This window comes from Meleagris gallopavo, chromosome 5, assembly GCF_905368555.1.
Source record: "Meleagris gallopavo chromosome 5, MGAL_WU_HG_1.1, whole genome shotgun sequence".
NCBI classification, from domain to species: domain Eukaryota; kingdom Metazoa; phylum Chordata; class Aves; order Galliformes; family Phasianidae; genus Meleagris; species Meleagris gallopavo.
In genome coordinates this window covers 48,506,108-48,526,580 of record NC_139408.1, presented here as the reverse complement: position 1 = coordinate 48,526,580, position 20,473 = coordinate 48,506,108, and the positions used below count along the sequence as shown (strand labels likewise).

The 20,473-nt window shown below is 36.6% G+C and overlaps 1 protein-coding gene across 6 annotated transcripts in view; it reads left to right on the top strand.

Annotated features, from left to right (window-relative positions):
* Window positions 1-20,473, top strand: part of BEGAIN (brain enriched guanylate kinase associated) — a 138,640-nt gene that overhangs the window by 68,596 nt on the left and 49,571 nt on the right. For 3 of the 6 annotated variants that reach the window (XM_085225638.1, XM_085225639.1, XM_085225641.1), the window contains exons 3-5: window positions 527-616; window positions 13,493-13,654; window positions 19,701-19,767. In XM_085225638.1, the coding sequence (XP_085081764.1) occupies window positions 527-616; window positions 13,493-13,654; window positions 19,701-19,767 (319 nt within the window). The remainder of the gene's footprint in view (window positions 1-526; window positions 617-13,492; window positions 13,655-19,700; window positions 19,768-20,473) is intronic. The other 3 variants (XM_031553684.2, XM_085225642.1, XM_085225643.1) reach the window with 1 other exon arrangement.

The following is a 20,473-nucleotide window of genomic DNA, read 5'->3' as shown; positions in this document are numbered from 1 at the left end:
TCAGATTGCTTCCTTTTGTGCTTTTCATTTCCAGCAAACATTTTGCAGCTATTGTTTCTTCTGCCAGTAGATGTGCATGGAACCTGGTATGTGGAACTTGAACCTCAGCCCAGATTTAATTAAAACTATTGAACATATTCTTACCGTGGTGCTCAGAAGGAATTTTGGTGACCCTCTTTCGATGAAGCATAAATTTGCTTAATCTGAGTTTTTGCAATGCCAAAATAAAAGGGCTTTATTCACAAATCTTAAGAGCAAATTCTCCTCCATAAAAGTAGGTGGAGTAGCATCCATTTACAGCCATGATAAAGGTCAATCCTAAATGCCTATTCTGACCTACAATATACACTGTACCAGAAAATCAATCAATGTGTGCACTGGAACACCATCTTGTTTTGTAGACTGTTTTAAAGATATTACCAAATTTTTCCATAGCCTATTGATATGCAGCAAATCTAGCTAGGTTATCACTCGTATGTCTTATGAGCCATACCTAGCCATGGTTTATCCTCTATTCATGCTGCAGGGTACGAAATTCCTGGGTGCCAACCTGCCTATGGCAACCTAGAATTCTCCAGGGCAGGCTCGCAAAATCTTCACCTACTCTCTGGGACAGGTAATGAACAAGTGATGTTTTGTGAAGTTATGCTTTCTTTCTAACCTTCTGATGTCCGTAAAAATGTTTCATTTCTTCATGTCAGTCTCCAGTCTCTCATCATTCAGTTGTGCTGTATTTTCTGAACTAGGGGAATGACAGCTGTTTATTGTAGTACACTAGATGCTTGCCTCAGCCAAGCCTGTTATAATGATTATTAGCATATATAAAAACTGAAGGTTTAAGATCCGCAGTTAATAGTTTTTCTGATGGAGTTCTTATAATAAAGGCACATTGTATTCTCATGTTAATGCCATAATAATCTGGGCAGTTTACCTTCCAATATTAATTGCCAATATTTAAATATTAACTTCCCTTTGTTAGGTTTACATCAATTTTCAGTCTCCTGAATTTTTTTTTTTTTTCAGTGTTATAGAGGATGTGAAAAGATGAAAGAGTTATGATTGATTCTAGTTTATATTCCTATGTAGCACATAACATAAGTTTAAATAATGACTAACTTATCCGTATTTTGCTTAGATTTTCTTTTACTTCTCTCATGAATTCACACTTAGTTCTTTGCTTCTTGACATTATTACAAGTAGCAGGTATGTAGTAGAAATGTTATTCACTAATCCTCTAGTTTTCAATGAAATCTGAAATACTGAAATTGAAATCAGAAATAAATTAGATAAAAAATAAAGACGGTGAATTTTATATTCCCTTCTTGCATTCTAATGAATGTATTTGAGTAATCGTCATGACTTTTCATGTTAAGAGTGCTGCTAGCATAGGAGAGATAAGTAGTATTTGTTCAGTATTTTTTGGCAGAATGTACACTCTGAGAAGTGAAAACCAATAATCCAGGAAAAGTGTTTTGAATTCCTATTTTTCATCCCCTTGGGGCTCTGCACGTATGCTCTATTCTTACCTGGGTTTTAGTTTGTTGTAAAAGTAGCTTTGTTCTGATACATGTTCTTGTTAAAACCAGGAGATGACTAGTGAAGCCTATTTGTAATTCTTCCTTTCAGATGAATGTAAGTTTTATATTCTGGAGGACAACATAAATGTTTTTCTCCAAGTACTCCAAAGTTTTAAGTGCAAAAATCCAAGATTATATCTCAGGCTATTTAGACATTTCATACGATATATAGACACTGAAAGACCATTTTCATTTATTCTTCCACTTTTCAAAAAGCATAAAAGGATATAATTTTACTGGAGAGATTTTAATAATTTCTGAATCTTTGCTTGTTTCTTTCATGTTTATTAGTCCAAATTTTAATCACATTGTTTTAATAAACCTAGACTTAAAAAAAATTATCTGGAAACTTGTTATCCAATTGTATTGAAAACACCAGCTTGTTGGAGAAACAAAAACACTGTTGGTTTTTTTTGTTTTTTTTTTTATCGTGAAAATGAAAAATAATGAATATGACAACTTCAGCACTTACAGAATGAGGATAGATTCTATTTTATCTGCCCTGATACACCTTAATCTTCAAAAAATAATTAGGAAGCAACAAAAATTTCAAACAGAATATTAAAGTAGTTCAGGTATAAGGCAAAATATTGCAGCTGTGTTTAGATAATCTTCATCTCTGAATACAGAGCAAATTTACAGCATCTCTTTGAAGGCCTTTCCCAAGATGACACTACTTCATCAATATGTGTGTTTTTTGGGGTTGCTATATCTGAGGGTAGGTTGAAGGTCTTGGGTTACCCCTGAACAAGTACACTGTGTATTCCTTTTCACATGAATAATGCAAGCATTTTTTCAGATGAATGCCTGCTGCCTCATTTGAGCTTTTGGCACTTGCAGAGAGCTTCACTTACTGCCTCACTCCAAAAACTACAGGAGAGCTTATGCCAAAAACAGGGAGATAAGACTGCTCATTGAATTATTAAAACTAGAAAAGACCACTAAGATTATCTAGTTCAATCATCAACCCAGTTTCACCATGTCGGCAAACCATATCCTTCAGTGCCACATATTCCTGTTAAAAGGAGTGAAGCCCTATTCCCTCCCCTTTGCCATATACTCACAGAAAAAAAACCACAAAACAGAGTCTTACACTGACAAACCAGTTCAGCTGAGGAAGCAGGATAAAATAAACTTGACTGAACTAATAAATCATGACATTATGTTGGAAAGATGTTCGTATGAAGTGTCGGCTCAACATGCAAAGCAGTGGTGAACTTGGTAGAGGTGAACTGATTTATACTCTTGTGGAAGAGAATACTTCTCAGTTACCAATGCCTAAAGTAGTGGGCTGCAATGTATAAAACAAGGTAGGGCTCAAAATAATCAGCCAAAGATGACAGATGGCATTTTTTTTTCTCCTTTCTTTCTTCTCTTCTTTTCTCGCTGTACTATCAGGTTGATCAAAGCACTGAGGATCATTTATTATTGTAGGAAAACTAAAAATATCTTGAAACATTCACACAAAATAGATAACAGGGACAACAACCAGTAGTTCTCTTCTCTTATAACCTTATACACGAGTCTATATATAGTAACAGTTGCCCTCAGAATACAAATTAAATGTGCACTGCTGAGAATTTGGGTCTGACCAGGTGAAGGTGCACTATTTAATCACCTCTGCAGTTTGTTTTCATTAGCCAACCAATTATCTATTCTACTGTCAGAGAAAAACCTTCTCACAAATCCCTAAAGCTCACCTCTGTGGCTTGTCACTGCACTATTGTCATACAGCCACGTGTGATGTGGGAACTAAATGATAAGGAATGGAGACTGCAGCAAAACTGCACCAATGGCTGAAAGTGTCATGCACTACATCTCACTCTAAGCACTAGCAGCATTATCTCCTGTACTCTTTGGTAAGAATAACATTAACATTTTTCAAAGGCGGACACTTAGGGATTTCAGTTAGAGATACAATGTGAGTTCTTTGAATTCATACAAATGAATTCTATTACAAAACAGGATCATAATGCAAATGTGACCAAACATAATAAAAAGATATATCAGAAATTTACTCAGAGCAGATAATACATAGTGCTTATGAAAAAAACAACAAACATCCTAAAATACAGTAGCACATGCAGTTACTCCTTTCCCCAGACTCAGTAGTAATTGTGTCTGATTTCTCCTATAGTCAAAAGAGTTTATTTTTTTCCAACTACTTAGCATAACTTCTCACATGGTAAGTGCTAAGCAGCCTACCAAAATGAGTCCCTTGAGACAGACACAGATGAATTTCAAATCAGAAGAAAGAGAAGATTGTGAATGGAAGGAACGTGCCAAGGTGAGTGCAGAGATTATAATCGCTGCACACCAACTTATGTCTGGGTGCTTAATGCAAAATAAGGCAGGTTGACATTCTTTCCCTACTGCTAAAAAGCATTTATACGGTCCTCACCTGCTCCCAGTCCAACCTCAATTCTTTGGAAGAAAGAATAATATAAATTTCAATTTGCTTCTGGCCAGTAGGTTTCATTCATTCTTATTACCCATCCAAACATGAACATACAACACACTTCAAGAGGAACAACATTCCTGTTCCAGCACAGTATGATCCAGACGAATCAGAAAGGTAAACAGATAAAAACAAAAATGAGAAAGCTTTATTAACATAATTAAAATATAACTTTGTAAGCTTGTGAGATTATATAGCATGCTGCTTTCAATAATTTCCAGAGGGAGTGCTTATCTTTGACCATTAACCAAAGCAATCTAGAAAATGGCCACTCAGAGATGTGAGGAGAGCTGCTGCAAGCAGATGCAGCTTTCTTAGTCACCTGGAGAGCTTTCTTTGAGGTTTGCCTTTAATTGTGCTGCCTCCATTTTTCAGTACCTTACTTTTTTTTTCTCTCCTTTCTCATCACTGCTTAGTACTCTGGATTCCCTAGTGAGATGAAGTGCAGCCTGCAAGGACCAAATTTTAAAAGCCAGGCAATGGCTGTTCAGCAGCTTCAAAACACTTCCTATGTGAGGAAGCCCCTTCATACCTCTTTTGTTACAACAAAAACTATTTGTTGGAGTCATCTCTTCCTTCTGCTTTTCTTATTCTTTTCTATCTTGCAAAGCTACATAACTCATCATTTCCTCTATCCAAACATTTTATGCAAACCAACTGGCCTCCGGAAAAATAAAAATAAAAAAAATAGAAGCACTTACCAAAATCAACCTTCTTCTATAGTCATGTCAAGAGCAATGTCCGGTCAGCAAGAAGTGTGAAGATCCCTTCAGCTGTGGGAACAGTCAGATGGCAATGTCTTTGATATCTTAGGTGAATATGGACTGAAATTTGCCATGCCAGAATGCAACTTCTGTCTCTCTCGTGTTCACATGCTGGATTCATTTCAGATGAATCATGATCTAACACAAGGCAATGTTTGGACAATGTGTATAATCTGGAGTAAGGCATAAACACCTTAGAATCCTCCATTCACAAGAGAAAACAAATATATTCTTTCTACTACCAGATAATGACCCAGAAAACATGTATTCCTCTTTGAATTGTATGTGCTTTTTTGTCTCTTGCAAAATCTTTTTTTCCTCACTAGTTCATCCTTTCATTTTCTAGCAACAAGGATCACTTACCCAACCCAACAGTTTGCACATAAAAGTCACTGACTCTAAGAATCCAAACTTGTAATCAGTCAGATCTCACAGAATTTAGAAAGAACCTAACAGAGGAACTATAAGGCAGCCTGAAAGAAGACAAAGATCATAACTATTTCTGTTACGTCAATTGTGTCTCTGCGCTTCAGTCACCTTTTAATTTGGGCACACGTTTCCCTCTTTTCACTGCATCATATTCATTTTTTATAATCAGCCAGTCTGACCACATTCTGGTCTTAACACTTGCAATGGTCTCATAGGCAAAACTAGCCATCATATTAATAGGAAGTGGAATATATTCTGAAGATTCCAGATCTAAATCAAGCTAACAGATGTTTTAAATCAGTCCTCTAAGAGGCAGTAAGCTATTCAATCTCCTTGCATTGGAGAACAATGCTGGGCAACCCCAATCTTAAATTCACATTCTTTCCTCATCATTTCCCAGTGCCGTTCCCAATAATGTGCTCCTTGGATGTGGGTCAGGTTCTCGCTGCTCATTTTCGTTTGCCCTTTAGAGTTTTCATCACACTGGGGGAATGGGAATTGCCTGCTGAAGAAGCTTCCTTTAAGATAATCAAAACACCTTTAGTATCTATTTCTGAAAGCGGTAATTTTATTCATGGTATTTCTGTTCAATCCCTTCAGAGCCTTAGGTTATGGATAGTAACTTTAAATAAAGGACAATTTGCATGTCTTTACTATGAGAAAATATCAAAAATCTAACAGCGTTCCATTGACAATAACGGTATTCACTTAAGACAACTCAGTGCTGACAGCTGGCCCTCTAAGGGTTTCCTAATATCAACATGTAATTGAATCTTCATAACTTAATCACTTCATATTACAGTTAATACTGAATGTTTCTGTTGGATACATACGTCTGTGGGCTTCATATAATTGATATAGAAGACATCTCTTCTGCAATGGTCTGTCAAGTCAGTGTAACCAAAATGAAGATCAATTTGGTTCATAAGAAAGATTGCTCTTTTCTACCTCTTACCTATAAATCTAGCACAGTTTAGACACACCATATAGTATCTTTGGTCAGGTATGAGTTTTAAATGTGTGAATTATTCAGCAGTCAGATACTCACATCCTAAATTTTAAAAAAGCTACCTTCCAAAATCCAGCAATATTATGTCAGCACTCCACATACTGTAAATGAACTCTCATGCTAACAATCTCTCCCACAGCACTTTGGACTTCAACTGCTAAACATCTTTTTTTCTTCCCACTTTCCTTCCAGAGTATTTTCTAATTTTCTGATAAACTATCCCTCTTTTCTGGTTTACATTCTTCCCAGGACCTTTTGTATAAGTTAAATACACATTGGCTGATGTATTTGTCAGGGTCCAAATGAAGCTGCTGAACTAAAAGCATGAGACCCACTATTTGTGGACTGAGCTCTAAGACCAAGGAATAGCAGTGTAATCTGTAACCCCAACAAAATGAATTTCAAATCTATATCTGGATTACAACATCCCTGGATTTAGAATTTGTGATCTGATTCATTTCTCTAATCAGATGGAGCAAAAGCCAAGTTAGCCACAAAGAAACAGCAGACAAGGAAGATTGTTTTAACATTACTCTTTCAAATTTGTGACCCTGAGCATGTCACACATAATCAAAGCTTGATTAACATAAAAATCTGATTACTGCTTCATTAAATATCTTTAATTCATCTAGAAAACAATGGCTAAATGCTTGGACCTTATTTCCCATATACAAATGTAAAAACCATTGCTGGTGACACAGATCCAATAACACAACTATTATCCCAGAGCAATTCCTCCTAGGCCAAGCTTTCCTCTTTTGCAGCATGGCCAGCCTGGGCAGCATGCAGATCCAATGTGACCCATGATCAGTAGCAGAGCTGTGCTGGAAGGAGAAATCCTAGGCAACCCAGATCAACATACATGGATGCTGCTGCTGCTGAAGCCTGATAACTCCAAGATAAAGATGCCTATGCAGTCCAGCACCAGTCAATAGGAACCGAGTGGCATGGAGGATCCACTGACATCTCTGCTACCTGTGAACATCTCCAGAGCTCTCTGCCACCAGCTTGCTCCTCACTAGCCTCTTACTGGGAAGAGATCCCTGGTGGATCCCAGGGTCCTGCTCAGCTAACTGCCCTCATCTCTCTACTGATAGAACCATAGAATCGTTTGAGTTGAAGGAGACCTTTAAAGGTAATGTAGCCCAACTCCCCTGCTGTGACAGGGACACCTACAGCTCAGAGGTGCTCAGAGCCTGACCTTAAATATCTCCAAGGTATTTAGATTCATAGCAGACTTGCATATAAACTCTATTCAAGGTCAGAAATGAAAACGGGAATGTGGCTGTTGGCCCTCCTTGAGCCAAAGAGGACATCCCTTCTCATAATTCCCTTGAAGTCTCACACTATTAAGAAAGCATTTCCACAAGAGTGAGTGCACAAACCTGAACCAAGGCTTTCTGGCTGCCCACATCACTGCTTTTAGGTTTCTTGAATTGTGTAAATCAGCACAGCACATCTGGGCTCACAGATGGCCCTTGGGCCCTTCCCAGTACCTTATTTCTTCTATTATATAGATCCTTTCAGAGCAAGCACCTAGATAGAACTGATCAATTTTGATGTTCCCTAAATAAAATAAAATTTTATAAAATAAAAAGGAGAAAGGAAGAAAAGGTGCTTTTGCAGTCCTTTTCCAGAACATATTTTTAAAATTTCTGTCAGTGCTCATAAATTTCCAATCCTATGAAGTCTTTTTTTAGAATGTGACACATCACTGACATGAAATAGATGTGATAAACACTTTTAAAGTGTTTAGTCGCCTTCTTTTGTGGGCCTCCATGCAATCTGAGCAGATAAGAAAGGAAATACTATTACCTCACTTCATACACAGAGAACTGAGTCAGGAAGAGGGGGAGTTAACTGACAAGATGTGGTTATTTACGTCTGAGCTCCTTGACTAGATTCCCCTTATAATTAATGGAAAGGAATGGGTACTTCCAGATTTACGTCACCTCCTTTAAAAGTAGGCTTCTAAAATAGGTCAGCTTCCTCTCATCCTGATAGTGTCTATCCAGTTCTACAAACTCAAAATGGGAGCCACAGCTGAATAGACGCATTAACATTTGCTTCAGGTCAGGCCTGTATTGCCTTAACTAACTTGTCCAATATAATACCAGCCATGTGTTTAAGGTAATGTCCAAGACTCAGAGCCTCAAAACCCAGAGGGTAGGAACTCAGATTCCTTGTTTTTCAGTATATTTTGCATAGGCCGCACTTTGTTCACATTTTGCATTATTTCACTATTTCTGTCCTAATACTGTTAACCAAATTTTGTTTTAGCTGCTACTAGAGCTGTGTCATTAACGTCCATTAATTCAGGGAGAATTTCAATATTTGAAAATATGTTTTTGCACCAGTTTAAAACAACACTGCAGAACCATCTGCAAGACAAAGCCCTGAGATGGCAAGAAGCATGAAAGTGCTGCCAATGTGTATTGACTTTTCAGGTGGGAACCTGGGATTTCCAGAACACTCTAACAATGGGGCAGGCCCACAAACATCAGCTTTCAGGGAGAAAAAGCCCAGGGACCATCATCTTTGTGGTCTGTCTGAGGGTAAAAATCTCTAGAAATCCTCTGGCCTCCACACAGCTGAGCAGCTCCAACTTTACACATCAGCACTCCTTTGCCATCAGGCCATCTGCCAGGCAGATGAGCTGGCAGGAGATCAGACAGGTACAATGAAAATCTGTTTTTTCCAACTACACCTTTCTCAGAATAGAACTGCCACCACATGGCATCTTTGCTTGGACTGAAATGCTCCAGTGAAATAAATACAGCTCATCTGGACAGCACTGCAGATGAATACTAACCATCTGAAGCTGAGATAGGCATGTTTTCTGTCACCATTGGGCTGTGAGTTGTTCCAATACTCAGCTTGAAGCAAGGGCTAGGGGGAACTTCCAGGAAAAAAAAATTGTTTTGACCACTCACCACCTTTTGTGGACAAAAAAAAATAAGGAAGGTGAGAGGTAGTATTAGGGATGCAAGAACCTTTTTTGTTTTTCTCTTGATCACATGGGGATGGTAATTCTTCACACCAGGAAAGTACTTGTATTTCGGTAGTACTTGAATTTGCCTGTATAGCCTTCCAGTCTTTCTTGTATAGAACAGACCTCTTTTCACTAAATGTAGTCTGAGTAGCACTATCTCCCATATGATTAGATTTCCCCTGCACTGCAGCTGAGGACCAGATCCAGCAATCACATTCAACAGCGTCTCCCTGTAAGAGCTCTGCTCAAGGGAAGAAGGCTTCAAAATCCCTTTCAGGCAAGAATTCCAGAACTCAAACCTGGCGATTACTGGCTATTTTATGATGTTTCTGGACAAGAATCTCTTTGCCAATATATTCTCTTATCTATTTTATAATTTTTTTATGAGAAGAAGAATAGCTAATTGTTAAAAATATTTCTTTGGAAAGTCTGATGACACATTTTTAATGACCTTTTAAGTAGCCCCCCTTGAGAGGTTTACCTTCACAATTCAAGTACAATATTTAATATTCTACTAACTGTCCTTGTTTTCCGAGAAATACTTTAATGAAGTAAAATGGACAATGACTTGTAAACTACTTGTTGAAACAGGAGCAGAGTTTTAGAGATCAGTAGAAGAAATAGGGAACCATTCATACAAAGGGTCCTACTGTGCAGGAATTTGGAGCCTGTCCTGTAATTCCTTACTTCCCCAGCTGCCTGAGTTTCAGTAAATCCATGGAATATACGATCAGAGTTCCCTAAGGCATAACACCACTGTATTTCCAGTTTATTCTTTGAAAATTAATTCTCTCTTCTCCTGGTTATATTATTTCTGATTTAATTATTTTCTTACTTTTTAACTAAGGAACATATACGCAAATATTTATTTAAAGTGCATTTTCTGAATATATATTAATGTATTTCCTGAAAATATATGCATTCTTCATTATATCTATAATTAGAAAAAGAGTTGACTAACCACAGAAGATAATTACTAATTGAGATATATTGATTTACCGCTATCAAAAAAATTGTGCAGTGAACTTTTCTAATGAACTCTTATATGACGAAGAGAATCAAAACAACATGGCTAGTTTGTGGATTATGTTGCCTTGGAGGAAAAGTGTTCGTATGGAGGAAAAGTGATCAACTTATTCATCCATATCCATCCATTTTGACTTCTTAATTTTTCCCTTTTTTCAAATGTCTAAATTACCACTACAAAAATTTACATTGGTACACAACAAAAGTAAGTACTGATTGTGAAAAGCCCAGTCTTCTAGAATAAGAAAGCAAGCAACACAGTACAAAGAAATGTGATTCAGGCATTGCATTAGCTGATAACACTAGAAGCTAACAGTGAGGGGAAATGGAACATGCTTTCTCTTTTTTTCAGAGAAACCATATTTCATAACAAACTGGGGCTTAAGGAAAAAAACAGCGTGAAATAGTTTTGATTTGTATAAAATAAAAACTGAGATTCGGACTCCAGTTCTGCTATTAGGTATACTGAATTTGTAACATTGTATGTTCTTTCTCTTTCTACAATACTCATTACTCAGCAATTTTTTTTATAAGGGCATGTAGCAACAGGATGAGGGGAAATGGCTTTTAACTGGAAGAGGGCAAATTTAGACTAGATATTAGGAAGAAATTCTTTACTGTGAGTGTGGTGAGACACTGGAGCAGGTTGCCGAGTGAGGTTGTGGATGGCCCCTCCCTGGAAGCATTCAAAGCCAGGCTGGATGGGGCTTTGAGCAGCCCGGTCTAGAGGGAGGTGTCCCTACCTATAGCAAGTTAAATATCTTTTCAGAACTTGCTTAATTCAGTAAGCTGAATTAGTAAGGCTATAAAGGAAATAAATGTTTAATAACTTTCCCAGTTTGAGGGTTTTCTTTCTTTTTTTTCTTCTATCCCTATTTCTTTATTTTATTCTATAAAAGTGGCTGTATGTTTCAGTAGTATATGAATGCATCATGTGAAGAAGGCATCTATGTAGACTGTTTTCTTGGTTCATTAGAGTGTACTTGATTGTTACTGACTTAAAACTCCAGGCATTCCCTTTACACCTTCTATAAACCCAAAGGTCAAACTCTTCCTGTGGCAAAAATTTCCTTCTATAGCAGGATCAGGTACCTACACCTGATCTCACCTAAGTTGCATTAACTGAATTTGCCTGACATAAAGCAGCACCCTGAACATTCAAAACCATAGCCTGAAAAGCTCCTATTCTCTTTTTGTACAAATCTTAGATTTTGACAGATGATTTAAGATTAAATCTCATTCACTCTAGTTTTCATAAAATCCTAGAATGACGGAGGTGGGAAGGAACCTCAGAATCTGTCTGGCCCAACCCCTTCTCAACAGGGACACCCAGAGAAGGATGCCCAGGATCATGACCAAGTAGCTTTTGAATATCTCCAAGGAGGGAGGGAGACCTCACCATAATTCATACCGTAATTCACACTTCATAGAAAATCCAAGCTGCCAAGTTACAGGAAGGAAAACTGACTTCTCTTTTGAAATGAGCAGAAAAATATAAAGAACAAGTCAGAAGAAGAGCAAGTGAAAAGTGATGTGATGTGGCAACATCATGAATGAAGATGTACAGATATGAGCAACATGGGTTCAGATTCTTATTTCCCAGATAACAAGGCAGATATATTAACCAAGTGAAATACAAAAATTAAACGACTGAAAGTAACCGAAGCTGCATTAAACATCTGAATTAGAATGCATTATTTAAAAAAAAAAAATAACTGCAAGTGGTAATCTAAATATGACTGTAACCACACAACACCTGCAATTGAGATAGAGCACTGTGCAGGCAAAACATTAGACTGTTTCCTAAGAAAAGGTTTCATGGATCAAGTAAGCATCAGTTGTAAAGCTTTTGCATTTACTTACTGAAGATCCTATAGCAGCTAGTAGAGGAGAAGACCATCCCAGTGAAGCCAGCTCAGATAAATTTTCCTTGAGGAGTGCATGCTGTTCCCATCACCTCTGTCTTATTAAAGATCCAAAACATTAGTACACTGATGCTGATGACAGAGCAGATTTGACATTAGAGGGCATCAATATTTGCCATTCTTTTATAAAGAATTATTTTTTATCACATGTTTAGAAAAAACTAAGACAATTCAGAACACATCATTTGTTAGCCCTCTTGTCTCCAGATGGTGGAAGACCACAACTCTATGGTGCCTCAGAGCTCCCACCCAAAGCTGAGATCAGCTCAATATTAGCAGAGATAGCAGTAATCTGAAAAAAGGTAAAATCACCTCTAGAGATACCAGCTCCAACTGGAGCCCCAGCTTCCTATTCACTCGGAAAACGTATTAGAAGATTGAGGAACTTACCACCAAGTAGACTAGGATGAAAGAGCTCCATCATGCAGATAAGAATTGAGGCAAGAGAGGACTGGCTCTCTTGAAAACACACAGATGGGGAAAATATCACCAGGGTCGTCACTGCAAATTCAGGTGCATGGTTTGGGCAGATGGCATTTTGACCTTCACAATAAAAGTGGTGCTTTTATCTCCTGGACCTAGACTATCTTAAATTATCTCTAAAATAAAACAAAAAAGTGAAAAACCTCTGTGAAAAAATTCACTGCTTTCTCAAGGAGTGTAAAAGCAGCTAGTTTACAAGCAGTACATACATTCTTTCTTAGTGAAGATACTGTGAAAAATTCGGGGTCACACTTGTAAGTAGTGTGGATTTATTCCCCAATAGGTAGGAAAATGGAGAAACATAGTAATAATTGATTATTAAGACTTCAATTCTCGTGATGAAATTCTAAGTATAGAATCATTAGCAGCTCTGTGGGCTTAGGGAGCAGACTGAATGAAAGGAGGCTAAGACTTATTTCTCTAGAAAACGTTATAACCTTGGCTATTGGCAAGAAAATAGTTTTGCATAGTTTATTTACATTCATTGATCTATAAATATCTGCTACTTCAGTCACTATATTTTAGAGTAACTCTAAATGAAAGTTCCTGTGTTAAACCAAACGCTAGACTGCATTTTGTTTTTAATGAGGGTTCTTCCACAAAATGTTCCATTGTGGCTAATGAGATATTAACAGTGAATGCACTAGGACAGATGGGAAGACAGTCAGCTGTCTAAATCAGAAGATTTTCAAAGTGCAGTAAACAAATTATTAAGCACAATTCACTGGCTCAGTGCCATTACATACCGTAGAGAATTGGTCAGAGAGTGCATCATGAAAAGCTTTTCAGGAGCAGCTAAATTCTACAGCTGTGGTCTTTGTTTTTCTAGTACTTTGCAAGAACAGAAGGGGGAATTACGAAAACGTCTATCATACACTACCCATAAGCTGGAAATGCTTGAAACGGAATTTGATTCTACACGTCAGTATCTTGAAATAGAATTGAGACGTGCTCAGGAGGAACTTGAAAAAGTAACTGAAAAACTGAGAAGGTTAGTAACTAACTTTTTTAATTGAGCAGATTTGAGGAATTTACAAAAGGCTGTTTTAAAGACATATGTAAGTAAAAATATAAATATATATCTCAAATATTTATTATTTATTGATTAAACACTGCATGCTCATGCTGAATATATGTATTTCACATATATAAATATGTATTACAAACTGCATATGAAACTGCGTATATCATACATAACATATTTTGTATTGAAAGTAAACACGCAAATAGAAACATGTATGTATGTAGGTATATGATATTGTTATGTGTAATCGTACATGTTAGTTAGTACTTTGTTAAATTACACATATGAAGGTATCATAAATACATACACACACCTCATATATATATATACAGAAAATATTTTAATTCTATTTTTAATTCTCCTTTGTCTGATTCTATGATTAATTAACTTGTCTGCAAATTTTCAGTTGTTACTCTCCATTGTACTGATACAAGCAAAGAGTATTTGTCTCAAAGCTGAAACTAAGATCAACATAAACAACATTATGACATTTCATGTCATGATACAGCAAATCATTCAGTTTTCAGTCCCAGATAGAATGGAGTGATACCAAAAACCTATTACTTAAAATTACTGAAGTGGTACAGTGCTATTGCAAATCAAGGGCCCAGTTAATGTTAATGAGAAATTATCATAAGCATGCACTCCTGACATTTCTGGTACTGATTAAAATGGCCTGTAATCTGGCACTAAACTTAGCAGTAATTCTGAGTATCAATTTTTTCATTTGTTTACAACAATTTGGAACCTACTATTATCCATTTATGTAGTAATGTATCTGCATTTGTTGTGAAGACTTTGCTGAAAAGTATACAGATAATTGAACTATTTGATTTAATTCACTGGATGAGTCAAAAGAAAATTCAGAACAAACCGTTCCAGGGCTACACCCAAAGAAATATTTTCATTCTTTGCAGAAGGCAAAAACTAAAGTACAACAAAGCCAGAAAAAAAAATAAGAGAAAAACAAAACAAAACAAAAAAAAAACCCTGAGTCAACCAAATAATTCTATGCAAATTTAAAAAATAATTAGACTGTAATATTTTAAGTTAAGAAACCTCTAGTATGTTCTTATAACTTAGGTTCTTTCCTATCTCTGAGGCTTCTTAAAACAAGACCAAAATGAGCAGGTGGATTATAGAAGTAATGACTATGAAATCTGCACTTATCTATCAAGATCTCTGCAGAGGTTTTCCATATTGTTTTTCTGCCATTGGTATTTTTTTTTTCCATCATTTCATTTAGATAACGTATACTGAAAATAACATTACTCTTGTTGTAGTTTTGTTCTACTGTATTACAGCTCTAAGGGCAGGGAACATTGGCAACCTTTTCTCCCAAAACACTATTTTAGACAGGGCTGTCATAAATCTTGAATGATCCTTATCTGAAGGACTGGCCATCCCACTTTTGTTAAAAGAAAGGAACAAAATACAGTCTTTGTTAAGTAAGAAAAAAAACAAACAATTTCAACATCACTAGATACTGATGACTTAAGTACTCTTCAAAAATCAGGCCAGTCATTCTTCATTTTGCTCATGGCAAAGTCTAGCAATAGTACCTAAACACCAGATTACTAGAACTGACTTTCCTGTACTCTAACTCAACACTGTATCGTATTATGAAGAAAATTTATATTGAAAAATTGTGTTTCAGGCAGGTAAATACATTGGAGGCCCAAAATATTTTACGAGCTTTAAAGATGTTACTATTGAGAATAGCAAGGCATATCACAAGTTAAACAAATAGATTTCCCAGCCTGGAAAAGGAAAGTGTTGGAAATCTAAAGCATGTCAGCAGTATGTCACCAGTGTCAGAAAACCAGCATGAGAAAAACAATAAGTTTGTTTCTTTTTTCACAGCACGGGGAGAAAAATTCAGCCCCTACCATCAAATAAGCCCTGTGTACGATGATCACGCTTGCATACTCGAGTTCTGTTATTAAAATTCCATTAGCATTATGCACAGAATTTTTTCTGAGAATCTGAACAGCCATCTTTTTCTGCTCCTTTTGAAAGCTTTTGATCTCTTAATTTGTCCAGAATTAACTGTTTTTGCTAGGCCTTCCTCTCTCTAACCTAAGCAAGAAAGTCATCTGTGTGGCCCTGTGGTCAGGGCTTTTGACCTCCATTTTTCTTTTTTGACCCACTGGGAACAGTGCTGAGACTGTTTCAAAATATTAACTTTAAAAGTAGAGCTTTGGCTTTGAAAAGTGACTGAAAAGACATTGGGAATTTCAAATGCCTCACAGTGATCCCCCTATCTAGAGTGAACAGCATGGCTTTTTAAAGTTAATATTTTTATAATATTCAAATGTTAATATGGAAACTCAAACCTTTCTCCTAAGGTCACACTGGTTTTCCAGCTTGAGACTGCACTCTAGGAACCAGCTGCTCAAGATCTTCCAGGCATTTTTCAGGGAGCAGAGGTATTTTAAGACACAAGGAATAAATCCATACAAGCATATTTTTAGTGCTAAGATTAGCCCCCGCACTTAATTGTTTCACCAAAAGCTAGACACATCATGGGCTAAAGGGGTTTTCAGATCAGAAAATCGGTAGCTGTGTTAGCTTTAGAACAAACAGAGGAAAAAGTACTTTTTTTCTGTAAGAAAACCAGTGTAACAGAAAAAGATTTTTGAACAAGGTTACTATTTTAAGTCACTTTACAAAGCTAAGCTGGGGGTGAAATTCTCTTCTTTGCAGAAGGCTAACCCAAGCCTGTGTTTTACATCAGATATATTTCAGAGCCATGTGAGGGCTTTGAAATAGAGACTTTGCAGGCTTTCTCTTTGCAGTCTTTGAGAAAAATGTATTGTCTGCTTGGTTAGAGTTCTGATACATGGTATTCAGTATGGTCAGAATACTACTCATATGAGTCCAATTTACTGAGGAATCTAAACATGCATTTATTGTATACACATGTATGTATGTGGGTATCATATAATCCTATTAATTTAACAACAAAAAGCCATCAAAAGCCATCAAAATGATAATAATTTATCAATTCGTATGCAAAGATTTTCTCCTTAAACTGGTTTCAGAGGCTAATGAAGATGACCTGCTCTTTATTTATTTAGAGAATCCGAATTTATTACAAAACTATTTCATACTTCACAAGACTCAGATTATGTGTATATTTTTTTTCTACACACTGAGTTAAGTTACCATTTACTCATCTGATCATTTTGAATGGGAATAATTCTTCCTTCTTTCTTATTTCACAGTAATTGCCATGTTCCTCTTTTATCCCTTTAACGCCTTCTTTTATTTGTTGCTAAGTCTGCTTCTCCCTGTTCCATCCACATTTTCTGCCACTTCTTTTGGAGCAGTGGATTTAAATTTGCATTTTATTTGGATATCTGCACGTGTATGTGCTTATATATGTGTGCACATTTATGCTTATTTTGACTACCTTTGCATACCATTCTCAATAGAAATGCCTTTTGAAGCTCAGCTTCCCACATACTGTTTATTTTTGGTTTAGATTTACTGTTTGGATTTGATTTGCTGGGAGGTGATCAATTTTTTCAATGCAAAAACTGGGTCTGTGGAATACTTTCTGATAAACATATAACACAGGAAAATGTGACGGACAAAGACTTGATATAAGCCAAGAAGCATATTGCAATAAGCTACTGCAAAAACCAAGTACCGTCTACTGCATGGAAACATTGCCATTTGAAAGCCATTATATTAGTGGTAACTGATCTTCCAGTGAGCTGTAATAAGAGAAAAATATTGTCTGTAGAATCTGAGGACTAAAACCACTGGTACATTGCCATTGTAATAAGACGAATATATAGGTTATCTGGCTGCAATTGCTGTTAGTTTTGCTCATGTTTTTAAATACATGGGAAAGAAATCTTCAATATGTACCTTGTAATATGCACTCCACATAGCTCTGTACTGCAGAAAAGACTCAGGTACAGAGAAATCGAGCTAAAAAAGCACTGAAACAATATTTTGTTTTGCACTATTCCTTCTTTCATAAATTTATGCAAATACTTTTGAACCCATGCAAACTTTTGGGAAAAACTGTGGATAACGACAAGACAGTGGGGCACTTCTGGCACTAACCAGCAGGCCTTATTTTCATAAATCCTTGCTCCCCACAGTACTGCATGCAACCTTATCAACTCACATAACCGTGCTGAGTAACTGTCTGCAGTCATAGCCAGCTTAAGTCTCTTTGCTTCCCCTCGTTTATCAAAATTATTTTTATCTTCTCTTTACCGTGATGGGTAGAGGGTACCTTGAGATTTTTCTCTGCTATGTTGACTTGACTAAAGAGCTGCGCACATCTCAAGTACACCTAAAGCTGCACAAATAAATGTGGCTTAGTAACAAACAGTGCATCTAACAGGAACATAGAAAATGTAGAGACCCATGAACTTCAGTCAATCCTTTAAGTCACCTGGACATTTACAGAATGGCACTGTGAGAACTAGTGAGCAATGACCAAGTCATCAGTTACTACTAGTCTCAGAAATTTGTAATTCATTGGATTCCACTTTTGCAAGTATCATTGACCACCTACTCTCCTTACAGAGTGGAAATCTTCCCTTTTCAGCAGCTCTGTAAAACACACGATGCCAACCCATGGATCACAGTATGTGATCCATACCCTGGGGAGCTTCATCCTTGGGTATGTCATTCCTTATGCCCTCTAAGCATCTCTCCTCAGCACAGAGCTCTCCTCTCAGAGATATGGAGCAGACGTTGTGATATGAATGGGAGACCTGTGTGGAATATCACCATCCCCCAGTCTGTCCCCAAATAGAGAATTTGGTTTATGTAATGGGGAAGAAAATCTCCATGGCTACAGAAGCATAGAGAGACCTGAACTGTCACTACAAGGAAGGAGTGGGCTGGACCCCTCCATTAGTCACTATGGTGTGAGTTGACTGCAGGTCTCAGTTCTGGCTTCGGCATCTATCCCTAAACATAAAATAAATCAAAGGGAATTCTTTAATCCTAATCTCTTCCTGATCACAGAGGAAACTACACGCAGAATCAAACTTCTCAGATGAAGTAACTTTCTGTTGAATGAATTTGTACTATATCTGAGTTCACTCTTACACAATGCCAAAAATAAACTTGTCAGTGAAAATAAGTTGTCCTATTGACCGAAGATTCTCAGAGCAAACATGTAGATGTATTCAGACAAACTTTTCACAGCTAAACTTCCAACATTTGCTTTACATTTTTATACACACTTTTGAGGTGATATCTGCTCCTTAACTTCTGTGAAAAGAAAGGCATAGCTACTCCTGAAATAGGGATGCTTTTCCCACATGCTAAGCAGCTTCCCCACTGCAATACCATGGTTACATTCCATGGAACATAAAGATATATACAGAATGAAACTTTTCTTTGGTGTATTGCTCTGGAATAAGCAGGGAAGACTCATTTTCTAAGTCCGTTCAATTCCTCAATTCTAATAAAAATAAACACCCACATTTTCAGCATGAGATATCTAGATTTATTTGCTGAAGAGAATGTGTTGCTGAGGTTCAAGGATGTGCAATTCCTTTGAACTTCTGTCAAAAGGGGAATATTCTCTTCTAAGTCATTTTCTTCTACTGCAGTCATTGGGTTTCTGCTGCAATTCTCCACATTAGGAGAGTCTGCTAAATCTCTTCCTGTAGCGTCTAAGTAGAAAGCTCAAGCCTCCTCCCTGACATATAATTTGTGAGCCTGATGCACAGCTACAATCCCTTTGTGCAAGTTCTCATGCTGTGAAGCATGTCTGCACATAAGCGCAGAACAGCAAACACATTTTTACTTCCTGACAGAATTTGCTGCTAAATATAGTAAACAAATATGACATAGAAGTTTGCTTAGGAAGTAGGTGGTAATTGCATTTCAAAGGAAACCACTGACTGGCACAGGAGTGGTAAGAAAATAGATTTCAAGTAGTGCAAGCCAAGGTTTTGTACTGATGTGAAAATTACAGGTAAAAAATAACACAAAAAATACATTCAATTAAATGATATCATCTTTGTTTTAGGATACAAAACAATTACCTAGCCTTACAAAGAATTAATCAGGATCTGGAAGATAAACTTTACAGAATGGTAAGTTATAAGTGATTTTTTTTTTTAATATTAAATGTGCTTTTATGGTTCTTAAATCCTATGACAAACATATTTGCTCCAATTGCAGTATGCTTGAAAAAGGTTTATCATTGTCATGATCTAAAGCCCACGCTGTGTAAAATGGTGTATCTCCATTAATTTAAATAGAGATTGCATTGGCTGATGATCTGACTGAGTAAATTGTAACTTTAAGATAATTCTCACTAATTTAGTTAATAACTTCATGGATTTTAAATATTTACATTTTCATTAATTAACCAATTTAAATAGAGTAACCTAAGGTTTTCTCATGCTTTTTAGATGCTTTCACTCAACTTTTATTAGTTAATTTAATAGAGCTTGAATAGCCTGATTTTTGTATGCTGCCTTAACTATAAATATCAGCATATTAATTTATGATCTGCATGCATCTGCAATCACAATGTCAAAGTCAGTGTCACAGGTCAATTAGTAACTGAGTAAGGAAATCACTGCACCACTTATGGTCTCCACCTAGGACAAAAATTACAAGACAGCATCACTCATTCAAAAAGGTTTGAAAATGTTTAAAAGAAATGCAACATCCTGAGCATGCTGGATCATTGCTAACGCCACTGGGTCATCATCCTCACTGCCAGGAGAAAAGTTAGAGAGAAATCTAAGGGTAATGTTTAAAGAGAAAAAAAAAAAAAAAAAAAAAGGAAAA